General features: G+C 40.2%; 1 protein-coding gene across 1 annotated transcript; it reads left to right on the forward strand.

Moving 5' to 3' along the window:
* The first annotated feature begins 803 nt into the window (after positions 1–803).
* On the forward strand, positions 804–18,524 carry LOC136521025 (callose synthase 5-like). Its single transcript, XM_066514745.1, has 43 exons — positions 804–915; positions 986–1,315; positions 2,061–2,161; positions 3,507–3,628; positions 3,722–3,818; positions 3,895–4,005; positions 4,094–4,222; positions 4,408–4,500; positions 4,886–4,977; positions 5,055–5,187; positions 5,280–5,417; positions 5,493–5,569; positions 5,869–5,956; positions 6,046–6,174; positions 6,260–6,374; positions 7,190–7,527; positions 8,405–8,457; positions 8,552–8,612; positions 8,685–8,766; positions 8,866–8,915; positions 9,166–9,252; positions 9,879–10,001; positions 10,082–10,176; positions 10,250–10,334; positions 10,413–10,573; positions 11,795–11,918; positions 12,043–12,137; positions 12,220–12,343; positions 12,442–12,593; positions 14,039–14,148; positions 14,247–14,372; positions 14,462–14,530; positions 14,615–14,804; positions 15,005–15,116; positions 15,206–15,325; positions 15,398–15,513; positions 15,601–15,684; positions 16,062–16,174; positions 16,293–16,522; positions 16,621–17,418; positions 17,573–17,623; positions 17,750–17,935; positions 18,151–18,524. The coding sequence occupies exons 2-43, from the start codon at positions 1,045–1,047 to the stop codon at positions 18,379–18,381; spliced, it is 5,862 nt and encodes a 1,953-aa protein (XP_066370842.1). The 5' UTR covers positions 804–915; positions 986–1,044; the 3' UTR covers positions 18,382–18,524.
* The last annotated feature ends 765 nt before the right edge of the window (positions 18,525–19,289 follow it).

The raw sequence follows: 19,289 nt of genomic DNA on the forward strand, positions 1-19,289 counted from the left end.
TGGCTTAGAAGAGAAGTCACGTGAGCATTAAATATATATGAATGGATTATTTTCGTGGACTTTAAATATGGATATAGATATGGGTCATACCAAAAGCATGACCTATTATGATAGATTGGTTGTTTAATCCTCTTGCTAAACTCAAGCCTAGCAAGAGTAGAGAGCCAGATGACATCCGTATGCTTTGGAGTCTAGACTTTGGTCACGCAGCTATGCAAAGACATCAGATTAGCCAGTTCCGCGAGTCACGTGACCGTTGAACCGTATGGCCCCCACGTGACAGAGAGAAGAGAAGGTTCCTCCCGTTTCTCGCGGAAGAAGACAAAAGTCCAGCCGGACACCGCAGCTCGCCTCTCGCCTTTGGCCTCGGGCCCTCGGCGGTGAAACGGAGTCACGGAATTTTTTACGGCAGGAACACACACGGTACTAGTACGTTCTAACGACTCACTGACACCGGGCCCGAGAACTGGCTGAACAGAACGCATGAGCCTTACAATTATTTCTGTACGTAAAAACGCACTACCCTTCACAAATGAGTATTGTGGGGCACAGGTGTCAGCGCTAGAAGGCAAGGTATGTAACTGAATTGTTAAGTGACAAAAGGCGGGATGTGTTCCAACGGCCCGCCTCGACGCTCGGCTCACCGTCCAGGCAGAGCGACCGCCTCACCAAGCGGCGGAGCTCAGCCATCAACCGGTCCGACGGCTCTGATCTCCTCCGCGGCCCGCTTTCCCCAGAAGAAGCTCATCTGAGCCGTCGGATCGAAGTATAAATAACGACGGGCACGCAAGACCGCTCCCTCTATTTCTTCACCCGTCTCCCCTGTCACCTCCGTTTGTTTCCCCGAGAAGGCGAGCCGAGGCGGAGCCGGAAGGCGGCGAAGCGTTCGCGGTCGCGGCGGCCTCGCGGTTTGGGGTTTGTGTCCGTTCCCTCTCTCCCCGCCCGAATCCCCCTATTCTCTGGCGCTAACCCTAGCCCAATGCAGCAGGAGGAGGATCGCCTGGAGAGCGTGCGCGGGGTGGTGGTGGTGGAGCGGCGGCGAAGATGACGGCGCCGCGCGGTGGCGGGGACGAGCCGCCGCCGCCGCCGCCGTCGTCGGCTGCGGCGGGGCACGCCGCGGGAAACGAGCCGGTGACGCCCACGTCCGCGCTCGGGTCGGGGCTCAACCGCCGCGGGTCGAGGGGTGCGGGCATGGCCACCTTCTCCATGGAGGTCTTCGACAACGAAGTCGTCCCATCCACGCTCAACAGCATCGCGCCCATCCTGCGTGTCGCGGCCGAGATCGAGCACGAGCGCCCCCGGGTCGCCTACCTCTGTATGTTGCATTCCTGCTCTCGGGAATTATTGTGGTGCACTCGCGTGCGGTTTTGACGCGTTTGGTCTGAATTTCGCGACGAAATGAATTAATCGAGCGCTCCTGATGAACTTTTAGCCTGGTTGTCTGCTTCGAACTTTTTTGGTTCGTGCGTTTCGACGAGTTTATTCTGAGAATTTTTGGGCCACATGCACGCCTTGATTCGTGATTTTCGAAGAGGTTTTGCTGAATCGTTGTGATCATCCGAGTGTGTTCAGACAAAGAGTTGATGTGGTTTCTCTACGAACTCTTCTAGTTTAGCCACGTCTCCCTGCTTCGGAGAGGAAATTTCGGAGTATGTTCACACCCGCACGTAACATAGTTCGTTTTCTATGTGGCCATCCGTATGCATCAATTGTTCGTTTCGGGGGCAATTTGTCTTTCAGAGCACAGATTGGATGCACTATATGATTGTCCTGCGGTCCTGCCCATACTTTCTCGGTTTTGTATAAACCAGTTTGCAGTCAGATTGCCATGAATAGTATCTCGTTACTGGAATTTGAGACTTGGATAGAATAGGCGCGTACATTTATTTTTTGTTTAAATAATAAACTGATGTCCAGATCGGTTTGGCTAGAATAGTATCTCGTTACTGGAATTGAGACTTGCATTGGATAATAGGCTTGTGGTACTTCCTGCAAGATAGTTGCAAGTTGTTAGCCTTTTGATGCTTTCATCTTGATATATAGTTTCCCTGTGAAATTAGGTCGGTTCTATGCCTTCGAGAAGGCGCACCGGCTGGATCAAAACTCCATCGGCCGTGGCGTTAGGCAGTTCAAGACAGCTCTGCTCCAACGTCTTGAGAAGGTGAGACACACCCTTGCTCCATATTGTCTTGCATGCTATAGTGTATGTGGTACGGTGTTCTCCTTTGTGTTTATTCATTTCAGTTCGTTTATTGCTTGTTGTTTTTAGCTTGCCAGTATTGTAATCTGTACTCTGCTGTCAAATTCGTCACAGTTGGATAATAATTCTGAAAACATTGCTGGTGACGGCGGGCCTGGGCCTAGGGCGACTAGGGCCATGGCCCTAGTCGTGACCCGAGAACTCCTATTACCATGTATAGATTTTTGGCCCATATGAAATATCAGGTCCAAGTCCAACGAGGGGGAACGGGAACCTTGCCCCTTCCGACGCCGACACCATAGCTCCGATCGCCCCTTTCGCTCGCTCCCACCACCATCGACCACCGCCGGCCTGACGCCCTCAGTCCTCGATAACTCATCTCGGATTGCTGGCCTGTCCGCCTGTTCCCTGCTCTGTGCTCACACTGTCATTCTCGTGTAAGCCGATCGGTAGCAAGTGGCAGGGCGCAGCCGGAGCAGGGGCGCCGCGCCGCCCTGGGCCCTGAGCCCCTGACAGCATTGCAGCACTGAGATAGCCCACAAGGCGTAGGCCGGCAGCTCCATTTTGGATCTCTGGCCTTCACACAGTTCCACTCCTGTACACGTCTGCTCCATTATAGCTACACGCCGACACCCTCCAAATTTAAGTATTTTTTCTCTAATGTCTACAGTCTACTCCCTAATTTCCAGTTCCTGCTGTTTGTAGCTTTACTCTATTCATTCAATTTGTTGAAAGTTCAATCATCAATTTAAATTTATAGATCGTTTAAAATGAAAATGACGTCTTATTATCTCCCCCCCCCCCCCCCCCCCCCCCCCCCCCCCCCCGCCACACACGCCCACACCACCCCACCCCACCCACACACAACTGAATGAAACATTTATTTTTGTGTGTACCATACAATATCCTTAACTATTTAATTGCACTACTGAATGAAATATTTATTTTTGTGTGTATTAGCAATGTTTTTTTTACTATTTTATTGAACTATTAAACATGTAGTTCAAGCATCATATCAATTAGAAATTTTTTCGTTCATTTTAGCTCTCTTTATGTGCAACATATATATGGTAGGTTTTGGCACTGATAAAGTGGCCCTCGTCTTGAACAATATATGTGCCTGTGTGAGCCTAAAAAATGAAGGTACATTATGTTGAAACAACACATGATAATAGCTTGCCTTTTGATTTTTACTAGAATGGAAAGATTCCTCAAACCAAATACTGTATTAGTTTTGTTATATCTTTCACAACTTGCTCTTGAACTATTGAGAATGTATTTTTTTCACTCTTTTGCAACAACACAGGATAATAGCCCTAGTCTTGCTAAGCGTGTGAAGAAAAGTGATGCTCGCGAGATTGAGAGTTTTTACCAACAGTACTACGAGAACTATGTTCGTGCACTTGACAAAGGGGAACAAGCTGACAGGTAATTCCCAAGTTTCCAACCAGAGCTCTCCAATGTATGTATAAATCTAATCCTACCCATGCGTATCATGTCCCATGTCAATGCCGCTTGCAGGGCTCAACTTGGGAAGGCCTACCAGACCGCTGGAGTCCTCTTCGAGGTACTCTGCGCCGTCAATAAAAATGAGAAAGTCGAGGAGCTCAATCCTGAGGTTCGTGTTTGCCATCTATTCTGATTAGTTCTATTGCAATATATCTAATGAGTTTCTCTAATATTCCCCTGCACAGATTATTCGCTTGCACAAGGATGTGCAAGAGAAGAAAGACATCTACACACCATTCAATATCCTCCCCCTTGATGCCGCCAGTGCATCCCAGTCCATCATGCAGCTGGAGGAGGTATGTACAATCCATAACTGTGGAATGCATTTGCTCTAAAAGAATAACGCCGTTGTACTGATTTAATGAAATAGTGCAATATTAACAGATCAAAGCAGCAGTTGCAGCCCTGCGGAACATTCGGGGCTTGACCTGGCCTTCAACATTCGAGCCGCAGAGGCAGAAGGGTGGCGACCTTGATTTGTTGGATTGGTTGAGAGCTATGTTTGGCTTTCAGGTCTTCTGGTTCTATTTCAGTTTGCTTGCTCTTTTTATTACTATGGGAATTTTGGTCCTGTGCTACTGTAGATAGAATATGGATCATTTTGGTCATATTCCTAGTAAAGCCTGGTTACATTTGTATCTAACATCCCCTAAAAAAAAAACATTTGTATCTAACATTAGCTTTCTTCTTATGTGCAGCGAGATAGTGTGCGGAATCAAAGAGAGCATTTGATTCTCCTCCTTGCTAATGTCCACATTAGGCTCGAGCCAAAGCCCGATCCACTCAGCAAGGTTTGCTCTTTTGCACAATTCATTTTGGTGGCTTGACCATAAAGATGTGAAAAATTTGATATATTATGCGACTATTCTTCTGTTGTCGAACTTGTAAGTCTCCTGAAGTAAATTTTGTTGGCTAGAAACGTGCCATGGCATCAGATTAACTGAGTTTTGAAATAGCTGCATATAAAATGTGAGATGATTATTGACTAGTTGCAGTCTATCATATGGTGAAGAATATAACTATAGCTCAGTCCAAACACACACAGACACATTACACAACTGATTGGGTATTAGATTGGATGCATGTGCCTCAAGTGTATTACTAGAGAATACTAATCAAGCCCTTTGTTTTTCATGCCTCTCAGTTAACTGGAATTTTTCTTTATCATTCGAACAGCTTGATGACCGAGCTGTTGATGTGGTCATGACTAAGCTATTCAACAATTACAGGAAGTGGTGCAAATTTTTGTCACGGAAGCATAGTTTAAGGTGTAATATTCCTTACAATTGTTATCAGAGAAAAAATACTCTTACTGTAAATGGTACTGATGATCTTGCGACTGCAGATTTCCTCAAGGCGCACAACCACAGGAAATTCAGCAGCGGAAGATTCTATACCTAGGTCTTTATCTTCTTATATGGGGTGAAGCAGCAAATATCAGATTTATGCCGGAGTGTCTTTGCTACATCTTCCATAATGTATGATACACTTTTTTAATTATCATATTTTGTGGCAAAGCTCGGTGCAATAAAGTTTATACACTGTGACATGCCATCTTCGATTTGCTCAGATGGCATATGAGCTGCATGGTCTGCTAGCTGGAAATGTTAGTATTGTGACTGGGGAGAATATCAGGCCATCTTATGGTGGGGATGAGGAGGCATTCTTGAAGAAAGTAGTTACGCCTTTCTATAGAGTCATCAGAAAGGTACTTTGATAAATCATCACATAGAAAAATGCGCAATTAGTTTTGTTAAATACGAACAATTGTGATTATTTGCAGGAGGCAGGCAAATCACAACATGGGAAGACGCCACATTCTGCGTGGTCTAACTATGATGATCTAAATGAGTACTTCTGGTCTGTTCACTGCTTTATTTTCTTACTTAGTACATATCTGCTCCTTCATGTTGTGTTTTTTTTTAAGAAACAGGAGGGGTAGCCCCCTACTGGTTAAAATATATTAATAATAGAATTAAAAAAGAGTGTGTAAGCAACAGAATTCATGAAACAAAAAAAGGACACAAAGAATATTAAAAAGATCACAATGGGCGCTCTAGCCATTCTTCTATAAAAGGGAAATATTTCTTCTCTGCTCTATGGATAACCAGTCCTTCGCGTTGTGTAACAACTAACAAGTCCTACTCTGTTTCACTCAGGACATCTGATTGCTTCTCACTTGGGTGGCCTATGCGGGATGATGGTGACTTTTTCAAATCCGTGCATGACTCAAGGCCTGTAACAACGGTATAAATTTGATATCCATATGGTTTCAGCCAATATCTCTTGCCAAGAAATTTGATTGGGAATTGCTTTCTGACAAACGTTATTTATAGGCTGGAAGCTCACCACAAAAGGATTCCACAAAAAGTACGGGGAAGACAAATTTTGTTGAGACTAGAACATTTTGGCACATCTTCCGAAGTTTTGACCGAATGTGGACTTTCTACATTTTGGCTCTACAGGTACTGTACTGAAACTGCATATGGATGTTCTTTTATCTTGACTACAGTTTGACACCTGCTAATCTTCTAGTGACTTATTGAACAGGCAATGCTGATTTTTGCCTGGAATGATTATTCAGTGACCGAAATCCTTCGGAAAGACCTTTTGTATTCTCTATCTAGTGTATTCGTCACCGCAGCATTTCTACAGTTCCTCCAAAGTATGTTCCCCTTTAACATGCCTTTTTTTTTTTTCTCTCGAACGCACAGGAGAGCTGCGTGTCATTTCATTGATAGATAGAAAAAAAAGATCCGATTACAAGCCGATTCCATGGCTGGGGTTAGTATTTTTGCATGGACACACCCGTTAAACAATCTCGTTTAACATTCTTTTGCTGACCAAAATTTTTCTTAAATATGTACATATCAACATGATAGGCAGCAAGTTTTTCTGAACTATATATCTTTATGGAAACCAAAGCCATTGTTGCCTTATGTTCTTTAATTCACTCTTTGTATTTTAACCTTCTGTAAAGTGATTGACAAAGTGTGTTTTTTAGGGTGGAATGAACTATTTGAATTTGTCTTCATTGTTAAAACGGTGTCAGATGAACTTCTCAGTTAATAGATCCTGAACAAATAATGGAATTCAAATGCGGACTAATGACTGATATCTAATTATTGCTAGAAGGAATCTGTAGAACATCTGATAATATCTGTTAGCCTTACCACTTACAACTTTTCAGTTGGTGAATTCGTTTTTTGTTAAAAAAAATCGCTTGTCCAACCTTCTGCTGATACCTTCTACTGATCCCCAAAAATTTCCAATATCATCAGTTCATGTCATCTGTCTTGAGAATTATATGTAGCATGGAGCGGTCATGTTCTGTTGAATTTGGAGCTTACGTGTCCTCAGATATTTTAACACAATATTACACTTTCTTCCTCCTTATTTGAAACGCAGAGCTCCTGCCATTACGTTAAGAAATGTTTCTAGTTCAAAGTATGACTGACCTTTTTCTATAATTGATGGCAGGCATTTTGGACTTAATTCTGAACTTTCCTGGCAGTCATAGATGCAAGTTCGTTGACATCTTGAGAAGTATTCTGAAGATGATAGTTAGTGCCGTGTGGGCTGTGGTTCTTCCATTTTTCTACATTAGCACAGCATCTAAAGTCAACTTATTACCACTCAAGGATTTAGATAAATATCTCCGTTATGTCAAAGGGGTGCCACCTCTATATATCCTGGCTGTGGCAGTGTACCTAATACCTAATATCCTTAGTGCAGCACTCTTCCTGTTTCCAATGTTCCGAAGGTGGATAGAAAATTCAGACTGGCATATTGTTAGACTGCTTTTGTGGTGGTCTCAGGTATTCAATTCAATCTAGTCTCTTTATTTTTGTTGTATATATATTTTCAAAAATTACTTATGCAACATGTTTGTAAAAAGCTCTTCCCAAAGTTTCTGCTGTGAGACAACAAATTTTTACTTGGCAAAGTCTTAAGCTATTATTTGGACAGGATTCAATTGATTTTGCAAAGGAATGCATTTGGTCACTGACTTATTCATGCTCTTGTTCATAGATTCCCTAGATCTGTAATTTGGTCAATCTTGCAAAAATGCATTTGATCATTTCTTTGATTATTCGAATGACAGTCAAATTTACAAGAGTATCGTGAATTATTGTCAATTTGGATTGTTATGCCCACTATATGCCAATCTCGTGTTATCTGTCAGGCATCCTAGTGTTTGTAGTTGGACTTGGACAAGAGTTAGCTCATAAAACAGTCCCATAAAAAAATGTCAAAGGACTACGAGTGTAAAGGAAGAAATTATCTCATCTTTTGACTTTTGTCTGATTAAGTGTGGTTTTGGTAATTGTATAGTTCTTCAAAGCATACTGCAATTCTCTTCTCTAACAATATTTCTTCAGCCAAGCATTACCTATTGCATTTGTTAGAGCAACATAATTAATAAAGGAGGTCATATTATGTGCTACTTCAGCAAATGTAGATGTCTAATCAGCAGTATCTGAAAATGTTTGCATAAATGCTTCCACAGTCAAGTCGGTCAAAACATTCTGTACACTTAACTATTTCCATAGCATGCACCCAAGCAATGTGAGATTTCTTTAGAAAGTCTGTTTCGGAGATTTCTCCTTGGTTTTGCTGCATAAAAATAATTCCATGCACCATTTATTGTTCCATACACTTGTTATACCATCCCAATTGCACAAAAAATTGCAGAAACGAATTTACGTTGGCCGTGGAATGCACGAAAGCCAAGTTTCACTTTTTAAGTAAGTTAATATACTCTTTGTTTATTTTCAATATTTATTTATTATTACTAGTCTTCTCTCTTGAGATGCTTATTCTCTTCTGTTCAATTCAAAGGTATACATTTTTTTGGATTTTGCTGTTATGCTCCAAATTTTCGTTCAGCTACTTTGTCCAAGTAAGTTCTATAATTAGATGTTTTGCAATGATTCTTTTATGTGCTGGATCTAAAACTCATCTTAATTTGCAGATTCAACCTCTGATAAAACCAACAAAGGACGTAATGGGTGTTCATAATATTCGTTATGAGTGGCATGAATTTTTTCCAAATGGTAATTGATTATTTCCTTCATTCATTCTTTATTTTTTGGGTAGGGTCTTCATTGAGGGACTCCTTTCCTTTATATAATATAAAACTATTACCTTCGCAGCATCCTATAATATTGGTGCCATCATGTCGCTCTGGGCTCCTGTTCTACTTGTATGTACTTACCCAACTTATATATATATATATATATATATATATATATATATATATATATTATCTGTATAGTAATATCATCTTATTCATCACCTTTGATTTACTTATCATCTTATTCATAGCCTTTGATTTACTTACCCGACTTGTATATATATTATCTGGCTAGTAATATTTGTCTTATTCTTCTCCTTTGATTTGAAACATGAACTATAACCCTAATATTCATTTTTGTTGCCTTTAACTATTGCAGGTCTATTTGATGGATACACAGATTTGGTACGCCATCTTCTCTACAATATTTGGTGGCATGACTGGAGCACTTGGGCGACTTGGGGAGGTAATAATGAACCTAAATTTGTCTATGTTACTTGTCGAGCATTAAAATGTGTAGAGAGTTTGATTACCAAATGATTCTTTTTTTGCAATGACTTCTGTATTAAGTGGGTAATTGAATAAATTAAAATCACAGGGAGTTGCATTAACCAATAAGCTTTAACTTTACAAATGAAACAATTTGTATACAATATAACAAAGTTTTATGCAAAACATGTTCTGTATGGAAAAATCTTACTGAAATGTCCTAACAGTTGAAATGCTTCTGCAGCCTTAAAATTCAATTGAATTTCACAAGGCAATTTTATGTTTGTAAGGATCTGTTTTCTGGCTTACTGGTCTCTTTATCTCTTTTATGATCAATTTTCAAGGTTTTTGTTGTTTTATTTAATGACATATACTCTGTTCATATTGTATTAATAAAGTTCAGCATAGAGACTTATTCTGATGGCTTGTTGCACACACAATCTGATTCACTCCTTTAACTGTTGCCACATTCTATTAATGTTCTCATTTTCTTTTTAAAAAAATGTTATTGGCCTTCTGTAATAGTTAGACATGTGTATACCATTTAACAGTTGAATAATACCAATCTACTTTCTAAATGAGCTGTTAATTTATCTGCATTAGATACGAACATTGGGAATGCTGAGATCACGATTCCATTCTTTGCCTGGAGCCTTCAACACATATTTGGTGCCTTCAGATAAAAGCAGAAACAGGCGCTTTTCACTCTCAAAGCGCTTTGCTGAGGTTTCAAATGACTGAATTTTTTGGCATGATTCCCCTAATAAACTAAGGTAACTTCTTATTATAAGTTATTGAACATACAGGTTTCTCCCAACAAGAGAACTGAAGCCGCCAAGTTTGCTCAATTGTGGAATGAAATAATATGCAGTTTCCGGGAAGAAGATCTTATAAGTGATAGGTGAGGCACTTACCTCATGTTTAGTATGAAAATATTATTGTTGCTGTGCAGCTGAGAACCTTTTGATGCATAGGGAGATGGACTTGTTAGTGGTTCCTTATTCGTCAGACCCCAGCCTCAAATTGATGCAGTGGCCGCTGTTCTTGCTTGCTAGCAAGGTTTGGTGAAATAGATTTGTAACTTGTTTGCATATTTTTAATAATACATATGATAGCTATTTATTCTTTTTGATGCAGATACCTATAGCTTTAGACATGGCAGCACAATTTAGACCTAGAGATTCAGATCTTTGGAAACGTATATGTGCTGATGAGTACATGAAATGTGCTGTACTGGAATGTTATGAGTCATTCAAACTTGTTCTTAATTTATTGGTAGTTGGAGAAAATGAAAAAAGGTATCTTCCAATATTTTCCACTCTTTTCATGCTGTTTGTTTTAACGAATTCTTTCATACTATTCAAATATTTATTCACGACAAAAGGAACACTGTCACTCGAAATTCTTCTGTAAAACTGTAACTTGCTTCCACTGTAGTGCTCTAGGAAATAAGCACTTCCATTTGAGACTAGGAAATAAGGTGGTGCTAGGCACCTTTTCCTTCAACAATGTCACTATATGTATTTGTTATCCTTTTATTTCTAATGATACTACTATGTTCATTTAGACATGCCACAAAAACCATTGTATTAGGAGAAGATTAGTGGCACAATGGTTAAGATCGAACACAAATAAGTTCTACAAGAGAGCAATCAGGAAAAAAAAAACTTAAGAAATGGTAAATGTGAAGCCAGCTAAGTAAATGTGGTAGGAAACTTTGAACTCTTTTTGTCTGCAAAACCATGCCTGTCACAAGCATCAGTTCCAAAGGTGCTTATCTGGAGGCACTTTATAATAAATTAATTTACATGTTTCCTAGTAGCTAAATATTGGCAACATACTAAGCCAAATATACTTGTTCCTTTGTAGGAGATAAAATTCCCTAGAAGCCTTCTTTTGGCTCTTTGGCACTCTGTGTCTCTTGTGTTCTGGCAGGCTGGGGGGGGGGGGGGGGGGGGGGGGGGGGATGCTGTCATGTGTGCCCCTTTGTCACTCCTGTAATTCACTCTTTTTTGCTTTCTTCTTAATTGAAAGGCAGAGCTCCTGCCATTGCGTTAAAAAACAAGCCTCCAGTCATATAACCAGTATCTTGGACTGAATTATTTTCACTCTTACTAATGATTCGAGAATCAATATCAGAATATGAGCTTTACATTACTATATGTAATTTGGCATGTGTGAGCCACTGAGCCAAGGTTACAAATCCTATACTAAGAATATTGAATCCAACATTTGCTGATCTGCATATGGATGCACATATTCATATTTCAATATTCAGGAACTAACTATTCCAAAATGAACCAGGGAGAAGGACAGACAAGCACCACCATAGATGTATAATATAAAGGAATGATTCTAGTTATTAAGCTTTAGCTGTTTTTAAATACGTAACCTAAATGGTACTGAAGGCATATGTGTTTGGCTTCTTCAACTGCATGGCTGTTTGTGCACTTATGTCTTTGAACTCCATGTTCAGTTGCTGATCCTCTTTTGGAATGTTTGTTCATTAACATCAACAGGATTATTGGTATTATAATCAAAGAAATAGAAGCTAATATTGGAAAGAATACGTTCCTTGCCAACTTTAGAATGAGCGCACTCCCAGTTCTTTGCAAGAAATTTGTAGAGCTTGTATCTACCTTGGTAATGCAATTTTACTACTTTACTCAATGTTCTCCTATTTGGCAATTTCAGTGTTTCAACTTTTTAAGACAGACGATCAATTCATGTATTGATTGTGATGCTAACATTACACGGTCACCTGCAGAAAGAAAGAGATTCCTCAAAGTTTGATAATGTGGTGCTGTTGCTTCAAGACATGTTAGAAGTGATAACAAGAGATATGATGGTTAATGAGATTAGGTTCTTTGTTGAGCTCCTGATAATTATATACACATCTTCATGTGATAGGCAACTAATTATTGTTACCTCTTATCATTTTCAGAGAGCTGGCTGAGTTTGGTCATGGTAACAAGGATTCAGTTCCGAGAAGACAGCTTTTTGCGGGTTCTGGTACAAAGCCTGCAATTGTTTTCCCTCCTCCGGTTTCAGCACAGTGGGAAGAACAGGTTATATAAGCAAATTGTTGATTGCCTTTATTACCAAGCGTGCATCTTAGAGTATATTGTCTTGTATAACAGTGTTCACAAACTCCACTTGTCTACAGATTAAGCGACTGTACCTTCTTTTGACTGTGAAAGAATCTGCAATGGACGTCCCAACAAATTTAGAAGCTCGTCGAAGAATAGCATTTTTCACTAATTCACTATTCATGGACATGCCACGTGCACCTAGAGTACGCAAAATGCTCTCATTCAGGTTATTCTCATATAGCAACTTGTTCACAATATTGCAAAATTGCTGTAGTGTCTAATGGTAGCGCATTATCATAATTCTTCTGTTTCTTTTGACTCGCAGCAAGAAGATCCTGTTCAAGAATTTCTTAAAAAATGAGAGAACTAAAACTTATTATGCATTTAAACTTATTATGCATTTTTAATGAGGCCAATTAGGTGTTAACTAGCTGGTATTCTATCCCTGTAACCTTGATTTTTTTTCCTGTCTTTCAAATATTTTGATTGAATCCTAGTCTGTTCCCAACTCTGCTTAGTATTCCCTAATTTTTTTCTCTTGAAAAAGTATTCCCTAAAATGAAAAAATTGAAAATCATGATGATCTGTTGTTCACAAGTTTACATGAATACTTTTGGAATGAAGTTGAATCTCAAACTGTGTGCCCTCAAATAAAGAGAAAAAAAAAACTACATTTGGACTATGCACAAGTTAGTGTGGATATTGGATTTGAGGCAGGTGACCCTTTTTTTGACAAATGAACTGTGGGGGAGATCCCCACAGTAAAAGTTTTTGTGAAACAAACCAGACAATGGCCAACAACAAACAACAACAACAACAAAGCCTTTAAGTCCCAAACAAGTTGGGGTAGGCTAGAGTTGAAACCCAGCAGAAGCAATCAAGGTTCAGGCACGTGGATAGCTGTCTTCCAAGCACTCCTATCTAAGGCTAAGTCTTTGGGTATATTCCATCCTTTCAAGTCTCATTTTATTGCCTCTACCCAAGTCAACTTCGGTCTTCCTTTGCCGTACAAAATTATCAATTATTTCATCATAAATCCTCTGGTGATGTCATAATGACGCTGGTTTGCTTCTGAAACATTCTTAAAGTCCTGTGAGTTTTACATCTGTTGCCAATTTTGCTCTGGCTCGATTCAGACAGTCCTGATTTCAGACCTGATGGCTGAGTTGTGATGTTTACTAGAGCAGAAGTTACTCTTCTGTCTTTTTTTAAGAAGTTACTTCATATGTGTTATTTAAACCAATGGCTGGAATGTGGCTATTGTTGATTCATTTCAAGTAGAACACAATACGTCCAGAAAAGGGACAAGCCAAATAGCCAATGTGGGAAATATAAATACCATCACCAAACCCTGATCCCATTTTTATTCTTGTGTTGACCAAAGTGTACTCTTTTCTGTTTGAAGAAACACAAATATTTTTTTCCCTTGAACAACACAGAAGAAACACAAATGGTTTTTTCAGATGCAATCTAATACATAAAAAAACTTTTCTGATTTTCTGTATCAACCATGTTGTATGTTTGGCATTTAAACGTATTATATCCAGAAAGTATAAATTCACCATGACAACATCTCTTAACCCTGTTAGGTTTAAGTGTACTCTGTAATAAGAATTTCAGTGCAAAAGATTGAACTCTACATAATTCTATGTCACTCTATGCACCTGGCAGTGTTATGACTCCTTACTATAGTGAGGAAACTGTATATTCGAAAAGTGATCTTGATCTGGAGAATGAAGATGGTGTATCAATTATATTCTACCTACAAAAAATCTATCCAGGTTCCATTTCTCTTTGGTTTCCCTTCAATCTTGAGGCTTCGATTATTTATTATTATGTTACCAATTTCCCCCCATTTTTATCCTGATTCCTGATGTAGATGAATGGAACAATTTCATGGAAAGAATTAATTGCAAAAGAGAAAGTGAAGTATGGGGAAACGAGGAAAATGTCCTACAACTTCGTCATTGGGCTTCTCTTAGAGGGCAGACACTCTGTAGAACAGGTAATTTGATCATCATCTGCCTTATCTTATCTAATAAAGATGACTTCGCTAACTACCAGATATATGTTTTTCTTTTAATATGTGAGTAGTTAGAGGCATGATGTACTATAGGAGGGCTTTGAAGCTTCAAGCGTTCCTTGACATGGCTTCTGAATCTGGTAAGCTTGTTCAAATTCCAGGTGGTGCATTTTTTTAGTGCCTTCAAAAAAATGCTACTGATCTGTGCTCTGTATTTCTTGCAGAGATATTGGAAGGGTATAAAGCAGTTGCAGATCCAGCAGAGGAGGAGAAGAAAAGCCAAAGATCTTTGTCCTCTCAACTCGAGGCTGTAGCAGACATGAAATTTACATATGTTGCTACTTGCCAGATATATGGAAATCAGAAACAATCTGGTGATCGACGTGCAACAGATATCTTGAACTTGATGGTGAAGTAAGTCGTTTCTTCTGAGAAAGAAATAAGAATTAGATCATTTTGCCAATCACTAGATATGATATATCCAAAATGTTTTTTTTTCCAATTTAAGGAGACTACTTCGGTTGCTTTTTTTATTTCAGTAGTTAACATTGAATTATAGTGAAGTCTCCCACAAAAAAACTAATCGCTTAGGTAATTTCAATTTGAAACAACAGTTACCCTGGTCTGCGTGTGGCATTCATTGATGAAGTAGAAGAGAGAGAAGGTGACAAGGTGCAGAAGGTCTTTTATTCAGTTCTAGTAAAAGCTCTCGACAATCATGATCAGGTGAGCTTAACCATGAATACAAGTCATTTTCCACCATTCCAAACCTATGGTGTCAACTTCAATAATGCGTACACTTTGTATCTGTGAAGGAAATATACCGTATAAAACTGCCAGGACCAGCAAAATTAGGTGAAGGCAAACCAGAAAATCAAAATCATGCAATCATTTTTACACGGGGTGAAGCACTCCAAACTATTGATATGAATCAGGTGAATTGAGTGGCTATGGTACAAGTCATGGTATATCTTGCAATATGTGTTGTATTTATGAATTATCTTCAGGACAACTATTTGGAGGAGGCTTTCAAAATGCGAAATTTGCTGGAAGAGTTTAATGAAAACCATGGTGTCCGTCAACCTACGATTCTTGGAGTGCGTGAGCATATATTTACTGGAGGGTAGGTTGAAACTTTGCGGTTATCATTGTGTTTTCTTCATCATAATTTCCACACCAGCAACTAATTTTTGATAACTGTGGATTGTAGTGTGTCGTCACTTGCATGGTTTATGAGCAACCAGGAAACCAGCTTTGTGACAATAGGACAGAGGGTCCTAGCTAATCCATTGAAGTAAGTATGAATCATTTTCTTATGTCATATTGGAATGAAACAATATGAATTATTATCATGATGTAACACCGAGTGTCTTATATGTTGCAATACAATATTGGATCTGCTGAGCATCTATGGCAACTATTCCTGAGGAAAATATTACGAGATGATCATCTAAGGATATTCTTTCTGCACTTGAAAGCACGCATGAACATGTCTCAGATTACAAGTAAATAGAAAATAGATCAGTTGCTTGAAAATTTTTCTGCATTGAAGCTTTTCAAGTTTAAGCATGTTGACTGGATAAACTGTTGGGCTACTTTCTGAGAAGACACAAGGCGCCACACTTTGTAGTCTAAATACTCTGTACCTAACGCACTTCATTATCTGTGCAGGGTACGTTTTCACTATGGACATCCTGATGTGTTCGATAGGATTTTTCATATTACCAGAGGAGGCATCAGCAAGGCTTCTTGTGGTATAAATTTAAGTGAAGACATTTTTGCTGGTATGTGACTTAATGAAACGTGCGCTCAGGCACATTCTCAACAAAAGTTTTTCTTCATGTATTTCTGTTTGTTACCCATTTCTGCTCTTGAATGCATGGAGTTGAATATTATTTTCAGGTTTCAACTCGACTCTAAGAAGAGGAAATGTCACCCATCATGAGTACATCCAAGTGGGAAAAGGGCGTGATGTAGGTCTCAATCAAATTTCTCTCTTTGAGGCCAAAGTGGCTTGCGGAAATGGGGAGCAGATACTCAGCAGAGATATCTACAGGCTTGGTCATCGATTTGACTTCTTCCGGATGCTTTCGTGCTATTTTACAACTGTTGGATTTTATATTAGCTCAATGGTAATGTATATATGGCACCAGCTTGCATTACAGTATTTGTTAGCAACAGCTCTCCTCCATCACATGTTTTCTCATGTTCTTGTCTTAATGTTGTGCAGATGGTTGTGATAATAGTTTATGTTTTCTTGTACGGAAGACTGTACTTAGCATTAAGTGGACTGGAGTTTGCAATTATGAAACAAGCACGGATGAGAGGGAACCGTGCACTTCAAGCGGCTATGGGATCTCAGTCTATTGTGCAGCTAGGTCTTTTGATGGCATTGCCAATGTTTATGGAGATTGGGCTAGAAAGAGGTTTCAGAAGTGCCCTAGGGGATTTCATAATCATGCAACTTCAGCTTTGTTCAGTGTTCTTCACTTTCTCCCTTGGGACCAAGTCACATTATTTTGGCCGCACAATTCTCCATGGCGGTGCAAAATATAGGGCAACCGGCAGAGGCTTTGTTGTTCGCCATGTAAGGTTTGCTGAGAATTACAGAATGTACTCCAGAAGCCATTTTGTGAAAGCGCTTGAGCTGATGTTACTGCTAGTAGTCTATGAGTTGTATGGCGATGTTGCTACAGATTCGACTGCCTATATACTTCTGACATCATCCATGTGGTTCTTGGTCATAACTTGGCTATTTGCTCCATTCCTCTTCAATCCATCAGGTTTTGAGTGGCAGAAAATAGTAGATGACTGGGATGACTGGACCAAATGGATTAGCAGTCGAGGTGGCATTGGGGTTCCTGCTAACAAGGCTTGGGAATCCTGGTGGGAAGAGGAGCAGGAACATTTACAGTCCACAGGTCTACTGGGCCGTTTCTGGGAAATCATACTATCTCTCAGATTCTTCATATTCCAATACGGTATCATGTACCACCTGAATATATCTGCTGGCAACAAAAGCATCTCTGTAAGTTCTTTTTTCATTTGAGTTTCTTTCTTCAAAGAGTTCAATGAACATAAGGCTTTGTGGATAAACCACCACACAGTTCTTTTGTTGTTTAAGAGAACTATTCGACGCTATTATTGTGGCTGTACACTAAAAATATGATTTGTGACTTCAGGTTTACGGTCTTTCTTGGCTGGTTATTGTTGCTGTGGTGATGGTCCTAAAGGTGAATTTTATTTCCCTGGTAGCTTTGAAATACATGTATATGCTGTGTGTGCATCTAGTTACTGTCTTCTTTAAGTTCTTCAAAATGAGCTGCCCTTGTTAAGTTGCTGATCAAAATCTTCTTTAGGTGGTATCCATGGGTAGGAAGAAATTTAGTGCGGATTTCCAGCTTATGTTCCGGCTTCTCAAATTGTTCTTGTTCATCGGATCTGTTGGAACACTGGCAGTTCTTTTCACTGTTCTGCATCTTACAGTCGGTGACATATTCGCAAGCTTCCTTGCATTTGCACCCACAGGATGGGCCATTCTGCAGGTACCTCCATCAGTATCACCCCTCTAATTTCATTTCTCAATCTCCTAAATGTCATATGCTAAGTATGATGCCTAAAAAACTGTTGAGATGAAAAATGACTTTAAACTATTGGCCAGCTGGAAGGTACCTCTGTGAGTATTCGATGTTTTCTGTAAAACGGTTGATTGCTATAGAAAACATTTCAGACTCCAATCCGTTTCTGACCTTTACACCAGATATCTCAAGCAAGTAAACCGGTGATCAAGGCATGTGGGCTGTGGGGATCTGTGAAGGCCCTCTCGAGGGGGTACGAATACCTGATGGGGATCGTCATCTTCGTCCCGGTGGCGGTGCTGGCATGGTTCCCATTTGTCTCGGAGTTCCAGACGAGATTGCTCTTTAATCAGGCATTTAGCCGAGGGCTTCAAATCTCTCGGATCTTGGCTGGCGGCAAGAAACAAAGATGATGTTAGTACAGGAAACATTCGTAAACACAGGTTAGACAAGGGAGTAGCTCCAGGATTGTTGTACATGGGTGTTGGAGGAATAGTAAGGCTGCTGATGCTTTCATAGCTATCGCTGTATACACAAGGCTGGTTTTTCTTTGGCATTTTCGTTGCATGTCATACGACATTGTTACCTCTTGGCTCTTGGTACATAGCTTTTTTTTTTCGAGAACGCCCCCCCCCCCCCCCCCCCCCCCCCCCGGCTCGTGTTTCGTTAAGAGGAGGTTAGAGTTTGGTGTACAACTGTCAGGGATATATGTAAGATGGAATGTCATGGATATGTGTAAGATGGACTGTCAAGTGGGGCCGGGCTGTCAGACAGAAGCAAAGGCAAGGCTAAGCCAGTACAAAGGGCCGGGATGGCAAGAGGAAGGGCATCGAACAATTATGAGAAAACATAGTACCTCTCTCTAGTTACTGTTCTTCTTCCCAACTCTCTATCTCTCTTGCATCCGGATTCCTCCAGTTCCTTCTAGACCTATATCCTAGCACCTTATTCCCTTGATTGCTGATTCTGACCACCCTTTCCTCTGAGGTCCTGTACTTTCCTTGCCTGAATCAAGTTATCTGTGAACCAATCTAGTAGAGTTGCTAACATTTGGTATCCAGAGCTTTTCGATTCTCTTCCGCGTTTCCTATCTTCTACTCTGATTCACAATTTGTCGTGGTTGCTTGATCTCGTCGCGCCGCAGTGAGCTGTTGTAGCGCGATTGAGTTCCTGAAATTCCTCAGATCCGCGAGTCAAGCCGAGAATAGGCGTCCTGGATCGATCACCACCGCCACCGCCACCGAAGCCTCCGATCCAATTCCACTACACCTGCCGAGCCCCGCGGAGTGAAACAATGAACCCCGACACGCAACTTCTGCTG

This window comes from Miscanthus floridulus, chromosome 18 (assembly GCF_019320115.1).
Source record: "Miscanthus floridulus cultivar M001 chromosome 18, ASM1932011v1, whole genome shotgun sequence".
Taxonomy (NCBI): domain Eukaryota; kingdom Viridiplantae; phylum Streptophyta; class Magnoliopsida; order Poales; family Poaceae; genus Miscanthus; species Miscanthus floridulus.

Bases quoted from the DNA above. Each gene is read 5' to 3' on its own strand.
- LOC136521025 (XM_066514745.1), top strand. From the start codon at position 1,045: ATGACGGCGCCGCGCGGTGGCGGGGACGAGCCGCCGCCGCCGCCGCCG. The intron at 8,458-8,551 runs GTAAGTTAATAT...TTCAATTCAAAG, and splicing joins AGCCAAGTTTCACTTTTTAA to GTATACATTTTTTTGGATTT. The intron at 17,419-17,572 runs GTAAGTTCTTTT...TTGTGACTTCAG, and splicing joins CTGGCAACAAAAGCATCTCT to GTTTACGGTCTTTCTTGGCT.